General features: G+C 39.7%; 1 protein-coding gene across 1 annotated transcript in view; it reads left to right on the top strand.

Moving 5' to 3' along the window:
- Positions 1 to 7,864: 7,864 nt before the first annotated feature.
- The window catches only part of PPP2CB (protein phosphatase 2 catalytic subunit beta), a 31,360-nt gene continuing 22,634 nt past the window's right edge, over positions 7,865 to 16,590 (top strand). The window contains exon 1 of the mRNA XM_004383385.2: positions 7,865 to 8,013. Coding sequence (XP_004383442.1) covers positions 7,912 to 8,013 — 102 coding nt within the window. The 5' untranslated portion in view covers positions 7,865 to 7,911. The remainder of the gene's footprint in view (positions 8,014 to 16,590) is intronic.

The raw sequence follows: 16,590 nt of genomic DNA, 5'->3' as shown, positions 1-16,590 counted from the left end.
ATGTACAATTCAGTGACATCGATTACATTCTTCCAGTTGTGCTGCTATTCTCACTATCCTTTTCCAAATTATTCCATCACCATTATCTTCAACTCACTGCCCCCTAGGCTTCCCATCAAACCTTTTGAGTTGCTGTTGTCAATTTGATCTCATACATATAATTCTCTTTTTTTTTTTTGTACCTTAGATGAAGATTTGCAGAACAAATATTTTCTCATTTATTTTTAAAGGCTAGTCTCCTTTTATTAGGTAAGAATAATTTAGGTACTATGAGAATTTTTTTAAACGCGAAAAAGCAGGTTTTTGGTTGTGTGCGTGTAAACATTTTGATAATACTGGTCTCATAATATTTGGCGTTTTGTAATTGACTTACTTCACTAGGCATAATGTCTTCTAGGTTCATCCATGTTGTGAGATGTTTTGTGGATTCACTTGTTCTTCAACGTGGCATAGTATTCCATTGTGTATGTACCATAGTTTATCCATTCATCTGTTGATGGGCACATAGGTGGTTCTTATCTTTTTGCTATTGTGAATAATGCTGCAATGAACATGAGTGTGCATATATATATATATATATATATATATATTCGTATTACGGCTCTTATTTCTCTAGGATATATATACACACCTAGTAGTGGAATTGCAGTATTTTGTTTTGAAAAGATGATCTAACCAATTAAAGATTACATTTATTTGCAGTCAGCAAATATTGAACATCTGCCTCATGCTAAAAGTATGCTAGTCTATTTCTGTATATTAATCTTTATATCAACCCTATATTTGCATATTTTATAAATTCATTCAGAAGTCACTCCAAGAGATTGTTGCACACCAAGCCATCTTTTTGAACAATTAATATTTTCCAGATCATTGAGACGAAAAGAATATAAGATTAGACTTAAATCTCTCTCCTGATTGATGGAGGAGACATACATGAATATATTATAACTTAAAGCATTCCACTGACTGTGTATGTGAGTGCGTGTTTTATGGAGAGGTGAAAGGGAGGCATGTATAACATCCCCTCACCCATGGAATGATTCAAGATTTCACATTCTTGACAAGAGAGCAACTGGCATAGCCTCTTGGCAATATCCCTTTGACTCAACCCTGAGTTTGCCACAGGAGTGAAAAGAAAGTACTGTCATATCCTGAGAACATATCCCGCGTTGAAGTTTTTCTGGTAGAATTATTCTCAATTTTTAATACCCAAAGTTCAGATGACATATCACTCTACATTTTTCTGCTAGTTAAATATTGGAAAAAATTTTATGTCCCCAAAATTGGATCTAACATTTTAATAAACGGAAGTATAGTGAAAGTCTTGTTACATTGCAAACACAAATGATAGGATATTGGAATCACATATAGACATTTTTCACAGTGCCCTCGAGTATCAAAACTGGGAGAACTATCTTGGTATATCACGGCTAATATTCAGTGTGAGCCTTTTCAACTATTGTATATTTGTTCTAAAGGCTTTTTCCAGATTCAGCCTTGCTTGTTCAGCTTTTGGTTTGCCTTGGTATGGTATGGGTCTCTTATGGATTGGATTATGTCCCCCAAATGTATGTGTTGTAAATCCTAACCTCTATGCCTGTGGTTATTAGCCTATTTAGAAGTGGGTTGTCTTTATGTTAATGAGGCAGTATTAGTGTAGGCTGTATCTTGAGTCAAATCTCTTGAGATATAAAGAGAGAGAACACAAGCTAGCAAGCAGCGATGGGAGAAGAGAGATTCCAAGCCACATGAAGATCTCCCAGGAGCAGAAGCTCGGAAGAGACAAGGACCTTCCTCCAGAGCCAACAAAGAGAGAAAGCCTTCCCCTTGAGCCAGCAGCCTGAATTCGGATTTCTAGCCCCCTAAAGTGTGAGATAATAAATTTTCATTTGTTAAAGCCACCCATTTGTGGTATTTCTGTAATAGCAACACTAGATAAATAGGACAGAATTTCGAACTGAGAAGTGGGGTGCTGCTCTTACAAATAACTACAATGTGAAAGTGGTAGGTAATAGAGGCTGGAAGAGTTTTAAGGTGCCTAATAGTAAAACGACTGGAGAAGATCTGCCTCCTCAAGGTAGAGTCAGCCTTGATGACATGGTTGGAGTCAAGCTTTTGAGACCTTCATTTGCTGATGTGGCATGACTCGAAAAGAAACGGCTGCAGATACCCATTAATAATCAGAAAGTTGAATGTACGAAGTTGTGACTCTAGGAGAATTGGAAGTCAAAAACGAAATGCAATGCTTGAAGATACATATACCCTAGGCATTAGTGAGCTGAAATGGACTATTACTGGCCATCTTGAATTAGAGAATCATGATCTACTATGTCGGGAATGACAAAAGAGGAGTGGTGTCACATTCTTCGTTGAAAATAACATTTCAAGATCTATCCTGAATTACAGTGCTGTCAGTGATAGGATAATATCCACATGCTTACGAAGAAGATAAATTAATACCACTATTCAAATTTGCCCACCAACCACTAACAGCAAAGATGAAGAAATTGAAGATTTTTACCAACTTCTGCAGCCTGAAATTCATCAAGCACGCAATCTAGGTGTGTTGATAATTACTGGTTATTGGAATGGGAAAGTTGGAAATGAGGATCAGTAGTTGGAAAATACGGCCTTGGTAATAGAAACAACGCTGGAGATCACGTGTTAGAATTCTGCAGGACCAATGACTTATTTGTTGCAAATACTATTTTTCAACAGCATAAACAGCTACTATACACCTGGGCCTCACCAGATGGAGTGCACAGGAATCAAATCAACTACATCTGTGGAAAGAGACGATGAAAGAGCTCAGTATCAGAACAAGGCCAGGAACTGACCAGACCAGAACAGACCATCAAGTGCTCATATGCAAGTTCAAACTGAAGCTGAAGAAAATTGAAACAAGTTCACAAGAGCCAAAATACTACTTTAAGTGTATCCTAACCTGAATTTAGAGACCATCTCGAGAATAGATTTAATGCACTGAACACTAATGACCAAAGACCAGATGGCTTGTGGGATGACATCAAGGACATCATACATGAAGACAGCAAAAAGTCATTAAAAAGACAGGAAAGAGAAAAGGCCATAATGGATGTCCGAAGAGACTCTGAAACTTGCTGTTGAATGTAGAGCAGCTAAAGCAAATGGAAGAAATGAAGTAAAAGAGCTGAACAGAAGATTTCAAAGGGTGACTCAAGAAGAGGAAGTATTATAATGAAATGTGCAAAGACTTGGAGTTAGAAAACTAGAAGGGAAGAACACGCTTGGCATTTCTCAAGCTGAAAGAACTGAAGAAAAAATTAAAGCCTCAAATCGGAATATTGAAGAATTCTATGAGCAAAATACTGAATGACACAGGAAGCAGCAAAAGAAGATGGAGGAAATAGAGAGTTACTATACCAAAAAGAATTGGTCAACATTCAGCCATTTCAAGAGACAGCATATAATCAAGAACCAACAGTATTGAAGGAAGAAGTCGAAGCTGCACTGAGAGCACTGGCGAAAAACAAGCCTCCAGGAATTGATGGAATACCAACTCAGATGTTTCAGCAAATGGATGCATTGCTGGAAGCGCTTACTCTTCTCTGCCAAGAAATTCGGAAAACAGCTACCTGGCCAGCTGACTGGAAGATATCCATGTTTGTGCCCATTCCAAAGAAAGATGATCCAACAGAACGCAGAGATTATTAAACTATCATTAACGTGACACCCGTGTAAAATTCTGCTGAAGATAATTCAAAAATGGTTGCAGCAGTACATTGACAGAACTGCCAGAAATTCAAGCCGAATTCAGAAGAGGATGTGAAACGAGGGCTATTATTGCCAAAGTTAGATCGATCTTCTCTGAAAGCAGAGAATACCAGAAAGATGCTTATCTGTTTTATTGACTATGCAAAGGCATTCAATTGTGTGAATCATAAATTATGGATAACATTGTGAAGAGTGGGAATTCCAGAATAAATTGTGCTCATGTGGAAGCTGTACATAGACCAAAAGGCAGTCGTTCAAACAGAGCAAGGGGTTACTGTCGGGTTTAAAATCAGGAAAGGTGTGGGTCAGGCTTGTATCCTTTCACGTACCTATTCAATCTGTATGCTGAGTAAATAATCCGAGAAGCTGGACTGTATGAAGAAGAACAAGGCAACAGGATTGGAGGAAGACTCATTAACAGCCTGTGATAACACGGATGTCACAGCCTTATTGGCTGAAATTGAAGAGGACTTAAAGCAATTACTGATGAAGATCAAAGACTACAGCCTTCTGTGTGGATTGCACCTCAACATAAAGCAAAAATTCTCACAACTGGATCAATAAGCAACATCATGATAAATGGGAAAAGATTAAAGTTGTTAAGGATTTCATTTTACTTGGATCCATAATCAATGCCCATGGACGCAGCAGTCAAGAAATCAGACGACGCATTGGGCACATCTGCTGCAAAAGACCTCTTTAAAGTGTTAAAAGCAAAGGTATCACTTTGAAGACTAAGAGCTCCTGACCCAAGCCATGGTGTTTTCAGTTGCCTCACATGCATGTGAAAGCTGGACAATGAATAAGGAAGACCGAAGAAGAATCACTGCCTTTGAATTATGATGTTGCCAAAGAATATTTAATATACCATGGACTGCCAGGAGAACGAACAAATCTGTCTTGGAAGAAGTATGGCCAGAATGCTCCTTAGAAGCGAGGATGGTGAGACTTCGTCTCGCGTACTTTGGATATGTTATCAGGAGGGACTAGTCCCCAGAGAAGGACATCATGCTTGGTAAAGTAGAGGGTCAGCAAAAAACAGGAAGACTCTAAACGAGATGGAGTTACACAGTGGCTGCAACAGTGGGTTCAGACATAGCAACAATTGGGAGGATTCACAGGATCAGGCAGTGTTTCATTCTGTTGTACATAGGGTCGGTATGTGTCAGAACTGACTTGATGGCACTTAACAACTTGATAAATTTTGGAAGGTCTTTTCGGACCACCTTTTGGGCAGAAGGGTGAGACCGGAGGCAGGAACTGTGATCTTTTTAGTAATAATGATCTGTAGTTTTTAATTTCAAAGAAAGCATTTCTAATTTGATTTTTTCTTTATTTCATCATTATTGAAGGAGAACCTTATGTAGATTCCCTATATCAATTTCAGTAATATCATATTCACATTCGAATTGTCAAATGGTTTTTGATCTAGAAATAAAACTTCTTTAAGTCTTTTAAGGATTATGGAAATGTAAAAGCATCTTTTTAGACCAATATGATACATAATTTTAACGTAGCATATAACTCTGGATATATCACAAGATATAAATCACTCTTTTCAGATTTTTTAATAATACATTTGAAAAAATAAACTGTGTAAGAACAAAATCGAGCATGTGATTTTAAGGCTAAAGTCAAGAGTTTAAAAATTCTTTGACCCAAAGGTGAGAAATAAACAATAAACGTGAGAACCTTTCTGGTAAGAAAAGAAATTTATAACTGACCTACAAACCCAAGATTAAATGCAATTTTGCATGACAAACAAGGATTGGAAATTGATGGTTCCATTTCACAGGAGAAAATAACCAGTATACCAACAAGCAGGAAGATGGCCCAAGACTTGGCAAAGTTTTGTTGTGTTATGCAAGGGTTGTCATGAGTTGGAGCCCGCTCTGTGGCAACTAACAACAATTTGGTGTGTGTGTGTGTGTATGTATATATGTGCAAATGTGTGTGCACACACTCATACGTGCATACATATACCAAAGAGCAAAAGAAGTATTAGGATTATCGTTATTTTCAATTAGGATGCTAGAAATAGTTAAGACTTTGACAACCAAAATACCAAAAACTGAAAATGCATTCTCTGGCCAGATCTCCCAACCTCCAGCTTTCCCTACTCCCTTTCAGACTACGTAGACCATGTAACAAAGCATAGGAGTGGAAGTCCAATTTGGATTTTAATCCTTACCCCAGTAGTTACTCTCTGTGAATTGAACAAGTTTTTAAGGCTCTATTTCCCACATCTGCAAAATGGAGGGTAATAATAGCACCCACCTCAAGGTGGTTGGGAGAATGAAGATGTAAAGCAGTTAGCATGTAGGAAGCACTCCAAATGTATTCTTGCTTTAGAGCACTACTTTCATAAAGTCACCTCCCCACCGCAACTTAACATGCTCCCACGTTGATTCCAAACACCTTTGCCTCTGCTTCAAGGACCTCACTTCCTAACCACCATCCATAATTCTCATTTCTCCTAAAGGTATGTTTTTTCAGTCTGTCTGCTCCGGGAACTCTGAAAATACCGTAATTATTCACACTTTCATTCTAAGCCTTTGAGATTTAGCTGATATCCAGCTTCCTTCAAATCTTTATACTGGAGCCCTGGTGGGGCAGTGGTTAAGAGCTCCGCTGCTCCTTGGAAACCTTATGGGCAGTTCTGCTCTGTCCTATAGGGTCGCTTTGGGTTGGAATTGATGGCAATGGGTTAGGGTTTTTCAGTATTTTACCACCTTTTCATGTTTTGTTCTTCAATTGGTTTGGTACTATTGACAAATCACTTGAGAGCATGAGCTCATTTCCCACCGTATGACCTGTTTTTAGTTGCTGGGATTATTTATAGCTTTCCAAATGGACAATGGCTTTTCACATGTTTGTCCTCAGGCACAAAAAATTCCTTCGAACTTTTCTCAAAGTTTGCCTGCGGAGAAGGCTCAAAATTCAGTTTCAAAGCCACCTTTCTAAAGCTTTATGCTACTGATTCCTAGGAGGGATAAAGAGCTAACGTATTGCTCCCATACTGTACTATGGGACAGGCAGTTTTAAAATTTAGTCTTCACCACCTGAAAGGTAGGCCATACTAAGTAAGCCCTTTGAACAGATGAGGAATCTAAGGCTTATGGAGGTTTGGTGATTGCCCAAGGAAGGACACAGCTAGGAGGTTGACAAAGCTAAGATTGGAATCCTTGCTAGCCTTGTACAGAATGATACTGTCCACTTGGGTTCAGCTGCAGTAGTATGTATGCGCCTCTAATAGAGAAGGTGTGGTCTTTTAGCGTCTGCCCTACACTGTATCTGGGAGTTAGCAGCTGTTTGATAAATGTTGAACAAATCATTAGAACTCAGTGAACATTGGACTAAAGGTAAAGAATGCTGGAGCAGGAAGAGGCACCGATTGACGTGATTCCGAACAATCGTCTCACCTATTTGATGCTGAAAGGAAGGATTCGCGATGTTAGGACCCACAGCTAGTTGGTGGCTGAGACAAGAGTAGAAATAATTTATTCACTGGGTAAATATTTACCAAAGGCCTTCTATGGGGGAGTGTTTAACTCTGGAGAGAGAGTATTGTCCAGGAAAAGCCCAAGCTCCCCAATTCCCTGTTCAAAGCGCTGGAAAGCAGTGCAGGAGTCTAAAAGTTCTGAGAAAACAGGAAGGAAGAACCAAGAAGGCTTGGTCTGGGCCGCCTTGGCGCAGAAGAGGAAGGTCTTTGGCCCTCTCGGACCGTTTCTCCGCCGAGCCACGTGAGGGCGCTGCCACGCTCCTCGTAGCGCGTGACTGCGCCGCCGCCGCCTCTTTCTCCCGGCGGAAATGCCGGGGCAATGACGGAAACCCAGAGGGAGGGGAGAGAAAGAGCGAGAGAGAAGGGGCTAGAGAGCCAGGAGAGGTAGGCGGGTGGGAGGCGGTGGTAGCGGGTGGCTATCGTTCGGCGGGAGTTGCGCCGAGGGCCCGCGCGGCGCTCCCCGCACCTCCTCGCGCGCCTCACCGACTCCGGGGGAGCGGCCGGGCGGGGAAAGGCGGACAGGGGTCTCCCCGAGGCCGCGCGCCCGGAGCTGCCCGCTGGGAGCTAGCAGCGGCGGGAGAGGGGAGCGGCGCCCGGAGTAGGTGGGCGCGAGGAGGGAGGCGGGGAGCGGCGGGGAAGGGGGTCATTCCGCCATGGACGACAAGGCGTTCACCGAGGAGCTGGACCAGTGGGTCGAGCAGCTGAACGAGTGTAAACAGCTTAACGAGAACCAAGTGCGGACCTTATGCGAAAAGGTAAGAGAGAGAGGAGGGGAAACGGGGAGCGCTGGGCGAGGTGGAGACGGCACAGCGGCGGCCTCTCTCGGGCCTGCCTGTCCCGGGGGCCGGCACAGCTTGTCGAGGGGTCCCGCGGGCCTGCATCTCTTCTCTGACTTCAGCCCGGAGGCCGGCCCAGACCCTTCCAGGGCTGCGGCGTTGAGCTATCCTCGCCAGGTTTCTCTGCTTCCCGGTGACGGTGGGTGGACGGGAGAAACGTGGCACCCGGAACCCGCGCCCCGAGTTTAATTGGGGTCGCGCACAGTTCTGGGGAGCTCTTGTCGCTCCAGCATTTCCCATGTGGACTAGGAATAGCAGTGCATTAGAATGCCAGGAAATCAGTCTAATGCAGTCCCTTAACTTGAAAATGCACCGAAAATTAACTTGATGTTAATAAACTTGCTTTAAAACGTAGAATTTTCTCCCTAACTTGGAATGCGTCTAGTATTTGTAGAGAGGTGGGTGTAATGGCAAAACTGATTTTTAAAATAGTGGTTGACTTTGGGTTAAATGGATGGTAACTGGTCTTTAGGTTGAGTGGCTCTTGGAAGTAAAATGTTGATTTTCAGAAACTAGACAGCAAGGCTTAAGTGTCAGAAAAGTGTTTGCTTAAAATGATAAATAGGATATGTGTTTTTCGTACAGGACAGCGCTTTTCAAAAAGTCATTTCCATTTTAATTGTGTGTAATATATGTAATTATATGTAAAGTTTTTTTCTTTTCCAAAGAATAACATATTCATATGGTTAATGTATATAACCTTTTCTGATTGTGTGATTTTAGACAGCTCTCTGAATTCGGTATCCATTGTCATACCACTGAAATCGTTTCGGTTTCTCCATCTTATTTTACGTCCAAGGCTTTTCTCATTAATCTCTTATAGTATAGACCAAGTAGTTTAATTTTCACATATTGTTAAAAGACCCCATTTGAAGTCCGTGAAAGAGTAACAAAGTTATTTATGCTTTAATACTTTTTTTCAAAATCTTTTTAAAGCCGTAATCTATAAAACGTTATTGATCATAATGTTTTGAAATCATCATGCCCCAAAAATGTATTGGAGAAGGAAAGATTTTGTTAGTCTTGTTAATAGCACACTCTTAAAATCATACAGCTTAGTTTGGGATGGAGAAATAATGACTAGTATTAAGTTAAAATAGTGTTTTTAAATGAGGTCTAGTGTTCTTTTTAACGAATATAATGTTGCCCAGGTTCTTTACGTAATTATTTGTTAAAACAGTTTATTTCTGTAAGTAGAACTTACGAGTAAATAGTTGACTTGTAGCGTCAAGTACACATTCAATTTCCTTGTGTGATAACCTATAATTTTGTGAGTCTTAAAATTTGCATTTTAAGTAATACTCTCGCAAACTCTAGTGTCAAATAAAAGATCCAGTTTTGAAATTAGCTGACTCACTTAACCACCTATGAACATGATATATATGGTCTTGACTTTATGGACAAAATTGATGGTTGAGTCAGTTTTTCTGACTTTCTGGTAATTTTAAGATGTATTTCTAGAGAAGAAAATTGTGCACCTGCTTTGAAGTAATCACACTTGACTCTTAACATTCTTTTGAGGAAGCTTTCTATATTAAGAAATACTGTTTTTATTTCAGCTTCTAAATATATGGGGCTTCCAATTCCTCAGGCCTTATTGGTACATTTAAACTTATTTCTTGTACTTTTTTAAAAAATCCCATTTTATCTTTCTATCCCAAGTTTGTATCTTGTACTTTTTTCTTACTCACTTTTTTCTTTGACTATTTGTACATATTCACAAATGATGAATTTGTAAATGACAGTCCCCAGCCATTTATCTTTGTCTTCCACCATTTTGATGGAATTGACACATGGGCTGGCCATGAATTGGAATCGACTCGATCGCAGGGGTTTCTTGTTTTCCCCCGTAGGATGGAGACGTGGGATAGAATTCCTTTCTCTACTCTTTTGAACAATACTTAGTTTTGCAGTCTTCTTCTAGCAACTGTGGTGTACCTTTGTGGAATATATGCCTCTGCTATAGAAGAACCAAACCTGTTGCCGTCAAGTTATTTCCAGCTCATGGCTACCCTATAGAACAGAGTATAACTACCCCATAGGGTTTCCAAGGAGCAGCTGGTGAATTTGAATGGCCAGCCTTTTAGTTAGCAGCCAAGCTCTTAACCACTGTGCAGGGCACCATATATGTCCCTAGTTCCATTCATATCCCTACCCCTGTCCTTCTTGTTCCTGGTAAGCGTAGTCTTTAAAATGAGCTCTAGCAGTCATTCTGTCTGAATTCAAACCCTGGCTCCACAGCTTACTCTTTGCACTTTTGATTCCTTATTTGTAAGACAGAAATAATGTTACATATCTCCTGGATTAATTGTGAGTATTAAGTAAGTTACTTCTAGTGTACAGTCCTGCTAAGAAATAAGCACTCAGTGAATGTTAAATGAAGAAAAAATAAAAATAGCTCTTTTATTTTGTTTGAAATGTCATTCCTTTTCTTTTGGGGAAAAAAAACTCAAACTCATTGCTGTCCAGTCAATTCTGACTCATAGTGACCCTATAGGACAGAGTAGAACTGTCCCATAGGGTTTCCAAGGAGCAGCTGGTGGATTTGAACTGCGGACCTTTCATTTAGCAGCCAAGCTCTTAACCACTGTGCTACCAGAGCTTCTTTTGGAAAGAGATACAAAATAAGTGTATCAAATGTATCAAAACTTCTCTGTGGTGATTGTGCTTCAGAAGAGGTTTTGTGTATAGTAGCTATCACCAAACCAAACCCATTGCTGTCTAGTGGATTCCTACTCCATAGCAACACTATAGGACAGAGTAGAACTGCATCATAGCATTTCCAAAGAGTGGCTGGTGGATTCAAACTGCCAACCTTTTGGTTAGCAGCCAAGCTCTTAACCACTGTGCCACCAGGGCTCCATTTCTAGCTGTGGAACCCTGAAAAATACAGTCTCAGTGAGTGTGTCTGGTGCTCCTGTTATCTAAAGTGTGGAATCCTGGGGTTAGTAGAATTATGTGAAGTCACTTTACCCCTAACTTGACTTACTTAATAGCTACTATACCCTTCCAGATCAAGATTGACAGATACACAGGAAAAATACGAGAAAAATAAAAAGTCAAACCTAATTATAAATCACCTTTTTGTTTAATTTCTTGCCACTAGATTTTACTTCAGTTTGGTTTTTAAAATTTTTTTGCACCATATTGGCAATACACCTCTATAGAAAGTTACATTTTAAGGGGTTTTCACCAGTATGGTGGTGGTTTTTCTATTAAAATTAAATTTCTGTTCTAACTCAGATTCCTGAGAACTGAAGGAGTCGGCTGAAATCAAGACCAAAGTAGTACTAGTAACGTCCCCCTTTTGAGGTAGTGGCAAAAATAAAATCCCTCCTAGTGCCAGAGGAAGAAATAACTGCAAAAAGTATGGATGTATCTGGTATGTTACGTCTGACTTCTGCGTTAATTTCTGTTTAATGAAGAATTGTTTACATAAAATAGTAAGGTGTATCTTCTGAGAACACTACTTGTTAACACTAATGTAACAATCCAGCTTTTGAACTAAATGTGTGCCGAGAAATTGCTTCTGCAGTGCATTCCTGCAGCAGCTTTATGCACTGTAATTCTAAAAGATAGTGTGCCTGGAGAGTCGGTCTGAGGCTGTTCAGGTCATTCTGTGACTGGAGCTATATTTAACTCTTGCTAAAGTCTCAGGCAGAGTGTAAATTTTAGGCTCTTTGACCTGATAACATCATCTTATAACTGAAGAACCTTGGTGATGGTAGTCTAGATGGAGAGGAAAATTTAGCCTGTTTATGTGCTGACAGATCTTAATTCTGACAATTATAAAGTGCCTATTCATAAACATTTTGAGGCTAATGGATAGATTTCTAGACCTTGGCTTCACCCTTGATATAAGTAGAACATCTTAAGATATCTGCTTACTTTGTTCTTAGTGCGAAATTCTTCACTCAGTTCCTGAATGCCAGAAACCATCTTAATGAAGATCTGTGTCGTTGTTAGCTGCCATCACACAACCAAACAAAATGCTGCCTGATCTTACGCTATCCCCATGATCAGCTGTGGATTGGACCATTGGGTTTTCATTGGTTGATTTTCAGAAGTAGGTCACAGGGCCTTTCTTCCAAGTCCAACTTAGTCTGGAAGCTTCCTCCTACTGACGGGTGGTGGCTAGGCATGAGGTGCATGGGCTGGAAATTGAACCTGGGTCTCCTACATGGAAAGCAAACATTCTATAATGAAGATTAAATCCTGGTAAAAATGAACTGTTTTTGTGAATTGAGAAAAATCTCTTAGATTACTTTTCTGTAATAGGCTGCAGCTAAAAAGTAGTAGTCTTTACAAAAATTGACTCAAAATATAAGTGCTGATTCTAAAACATCGGGATAAAGCTTCATGACCTTGAATTTGGAAATGAATCTTAGATAAGACCAAAAGCACAAGCAAGAAAAAGAGATAAATTGGACATCAAAATTTAAAACTTTTATGGGTCAAAGGACATAATCCAGAAAATAAAAAGACCACTGTTAAGGATTGAATTGAGTCCCCTCAAATTATGGGTTGGAATCCTAACCCCTGTACCTGTGGATGTAATCCTGTTTGGGAACAGGGTTTTCTTTGTTATGTTAATAAAGCCCTATCCGTGTAGGGTGTGTTCTCATCTAATCACTTCCGAGTTACCAGGAGCAGCTTAGACGCAGAGACAAGAAAACAAATGAGGGAGGGGTTAGATGCCACTTGAAGATTGCCAAGGAACCAAAAGCTGAGACGAGGATCTTCCCCCAGAGCTGAGAGAGAGCCTCCCCCTATGGCTAGTGCCCTGAGTTCAGACTTCTCGCCTCCTAAGCTGTGAGAAAATAAATTTCTGTTCTTTAAAACCACCCATTTGTAGTATTTCTGTTACAGCAGCACCAAGAAACTATGACAACAACTTATAGAACGGGAGAAAATATGTGCAAATCATGTATCGGATAAGAGCTAGTATCCAGAATATATAAAGAAATTTTAAAAACTCAACAAAAAGACAACCAAATTTAGAAAATGAACAAAGGACTTGAATAGATATTTCTCCAGAGAAGATACACAAACGACCTATAAGTACATGAAAAAATGCTCACCATCATTAGTCATTAGGGAAATACAAATCAAAACTGCAGTGAGATACCACTGCACACCCACAGGATGACTCTTATTTTAAAAAGGAAGACAGAAAGGAAAATGCCGTCACGTGCCACCTAATGTCTTTCCGGAAGTCCATCCCGACCAGAACAGGACATGGCATGTGTAACCAGACGGAGTTAATGCAGCAGCTCCCTGCACAAAACGTTGCATGTCTCTTGTATACAGGCAGTGCCCAGGTTATGAGCGAGATCCTTTCCTAAGTCTGTAACTCAAATGTGTAGGTAGATTGGAACAGACACACATGGTTCTTGTTTAGCATATAAAAGGAGCCCTGGCGGTGCAGCGGTTAAAGCACTTGGCTGCTAACCAGAAGGTTGGCGGTTTGACCCACCAACCACTCCGAGGGCGAAAGATGTGGCAGTCTGCTTCCGTAAAGAGTTGTGGCCTTGGAAACCCTATGGGGCAATTCTACTTTAGCCTGTAGGGCCACTCTGAGTCAGAACTGACTGGACAGCAGTGGGTTTGGTTATGCACGTAAGACACTTAAAGTCTTCCAAAGAGTGCAGTGTTTTCATGAGCGTCACAAAGTAGTGCATGCGTTTGTTATTACAAGCCATTGTATTTAACTCAGATTTTTAATATGATCTATGGCAGTCTGTTCTCAAGTACGAGTTGTCTGTAAGTCGGATGTTCGTAATCCAGGGACCGCCTATAATATGGTGTTGGCACAATGTCCAAATCACATAACATTCTGTTTCACAGAATGTGTTGTGGATGTTGGAAACCCTGGTGGTGTAGTGGTTAAGAGCTATGGCTGCTAACCATGAAAGGTCTGCAGTTCGAGTCCACCAAGTGCTCCTTGGAAACCCTATGGGACAGTTCTACTCTGTCCTATAGAGTCGCTATCAGTCAGAATTGACTCAACAGCAGCAGGGTGTTATGGATGTTAAGCGACACGTGACTGTAAATGTTGGCGAGAATGTGGTGAAATTGAAACCCTCATCCATTGCTGGTGGGAATGTAAAATGGTGCAACACTCTGGAAAACAGTTTCCAGAAACCAAACCCACTGCTGTCAAGTTGAGTCTGACTCATAGCGACTCTATAGGACAGAGTAGAATTGCCCCATAGGGTTTCCAAGGAGCAGCTGGTGGATTCGAACTGCTAACCTTTTGGTTAGCAGCTGAACTCTTTAACTACTGTGCCACCAAGGCTCTGGAAAACAGTTTAGTGGTTCCTTAAAAAGTTAAACATAGAATTACCATGTGACCCAGCAATTCCACTCCTGGGTATATACCCCCCGCAAAATTGAAAACAGGTAATCAAATACCTGTACACAATATTCATAGCAGCACTATTCCAAATAGCCAAAAGGTGGAAATAGCCCAAATGTCCATCCATAGATGAATGGATAAGCAAATTATAATATATCCATACAATAGAATATTCAGCTATAAAAAGAAATGAGGTACTAATACATGCTACAGCAGGAATGAACCCTGAAAACATTTTTCTAAGAAGCCAGACACGAGATCACGTATTATACGATCGTGTTTATGTGAAGTATTCAGATTAGAGAGCAGATGAGTGGTTCCTGGGGCTGAGTGGAGGGAGGAATGGGTAGTAATTGCTTAGTGAGCACAGTTTTCTTTAGTGGTGATGAAGATGGTCACACAACATGATGGATGTATACATGGCACTGAATTGTTCACTTTAAAATGGCTGATTATATGTTATGTGAATCTCACTTCAATTAAAAAATAAAAATTAGTGGTCTGAACAGCCAAGAAACCTAACTGATACTGTCATTTTAACATCCCTTGAATAAAGGTTAGTGCCAGTCTTGGCAGTTCGTTGATTTATATTCTGAAATGGAGTGTTGTGGAAAGTACTCTCTTCTTTCTTACTATATCAAAGAATGACATGATTACCCAGTTCTGTTGACTAAACAAATCATTGTTTTTCATGCTTATATAAGTCAGTCTCTCATAGTGGACAGGTAAGGAAATAAGCCAAATTAGACTAGCATGAACCACTGCTAATGACTAGAAAGCCAACTTTGTTAAATCGATCCATCATTTATCGGCTTTGTAACATGGCATGTAAAATCACATAGGTAGGCAGATAAAAGAAAGGTATTTATAAGAATTTCTTTTCGTAGGGAGTGATTTTATTTGCAACGTACTTCTTTTATTCTGATTCGAAGCTCATGCAGAAATTTTTCTTATCTTCAGGACAAATGCTATGAAGGACTTGGTGAATGAAGTCCTTCTTTGGTGAAAGAAAACCAAAATGCCAGAGACTGAAGATAAAATTAATGCCCAAACAATTTATTTTCCTAAATTCTAACTATTTTCCTAATTTAGTTTTTTCTAAAAAGAATGGCATTAAAAAAAGAAATCACAGGCATAATTTACTAATGTGTATGAGAAATTTGAATCTGTGTTAGATTAAATAAGGAATTTTGAATTCCTTCGAACTGATTGCTACAATACCTCCTTTAAGTGAATGTAGCAAAATACAAATCTAATCTCACCCCTCTAACATACCATGCATTTATTAATGACCAAATGCTGTCTGACTTGCTTTTACAAATCTAAAATTCTTTAATAATCGTGTTAACCCTGCTAACATCTGTGCATTGCAGATTCCGTTTCCTCTCTAGGGAAAGGAAGAGCTCAAGCTTAAACTTGTAATCTGTTCCTTGTAAACTATCCTTTGACTGAGATGCTTTTGTGAGCATGAGAATCAAAAGACAATCTTGAGGTGCAACTTGAGAATACTAACTTGTACTAATAATAGCGCTATGATGTATCACAACAAAAAGGTGCAAAATGCCGTTAAAGATTGAATGTTTTATCCAGAGAAAATCATTTTATTCTGAGAAGGGGAGGAGGAGTTTAAATCAAATTTCTCAGCCCCCTCAGTTTTTGAAGAAACTTCATTTGGACTGACCTTTTAGCATAGAATTAATTGGATTTTTGTTTTGTTTTTTAATGTGTAAGATACAGTGTCTAGGCTGTAGTTTAATTTTGCTGTTTTTCCCATTTTATAGAAAAGAAAATAATGGTAAAGTTTCACCTACCTTTGAAATATTCCCACATGATATTTATGTCCTGGATAAGGAGCACTCAGAATTGGTTTAGCAGTCTTGTCTTTGCTTTAGTAGCAGAAGAGGCACTGGGTTGAAGAAACGCTGCCACTGTATTACATGCAGCAAATTTTAGTTATGCTTCTGTGTGTTCAAATTTCTGGAGATTCAGCTGTGAACAGAAGAGACAGATGGTAAATGCACATGATAGAATGTCAGGCAGTGATTTTTTTTTTTTTTTTTTTTTCCCTTTTTTGCTGTCGTCAGTTTGATTTCGTATAGATCTTAAAAGAGCATAAGCTCAAGGCGGGGTTTTTTTAC

Source organism: Trichechus manatus, unplaced genomic scaffold (assembly GCF_000243295.1).
Source record: "Trichechus manatus latirostris isolate Lorelei unplaced genomic scaffold, TriManLat1.0 scaffold00109, whole genome shotgun sequence".
Classification (NCBI taxonomy): Eukaryota; Metazoa; Chordata; class Mammalia; order Sirenia; family Trichechidae; genus Trichechus; species Trichechus manatus.
This window is presented reverse-complemented; position numbering and strand designations above follow the sequence as displayed.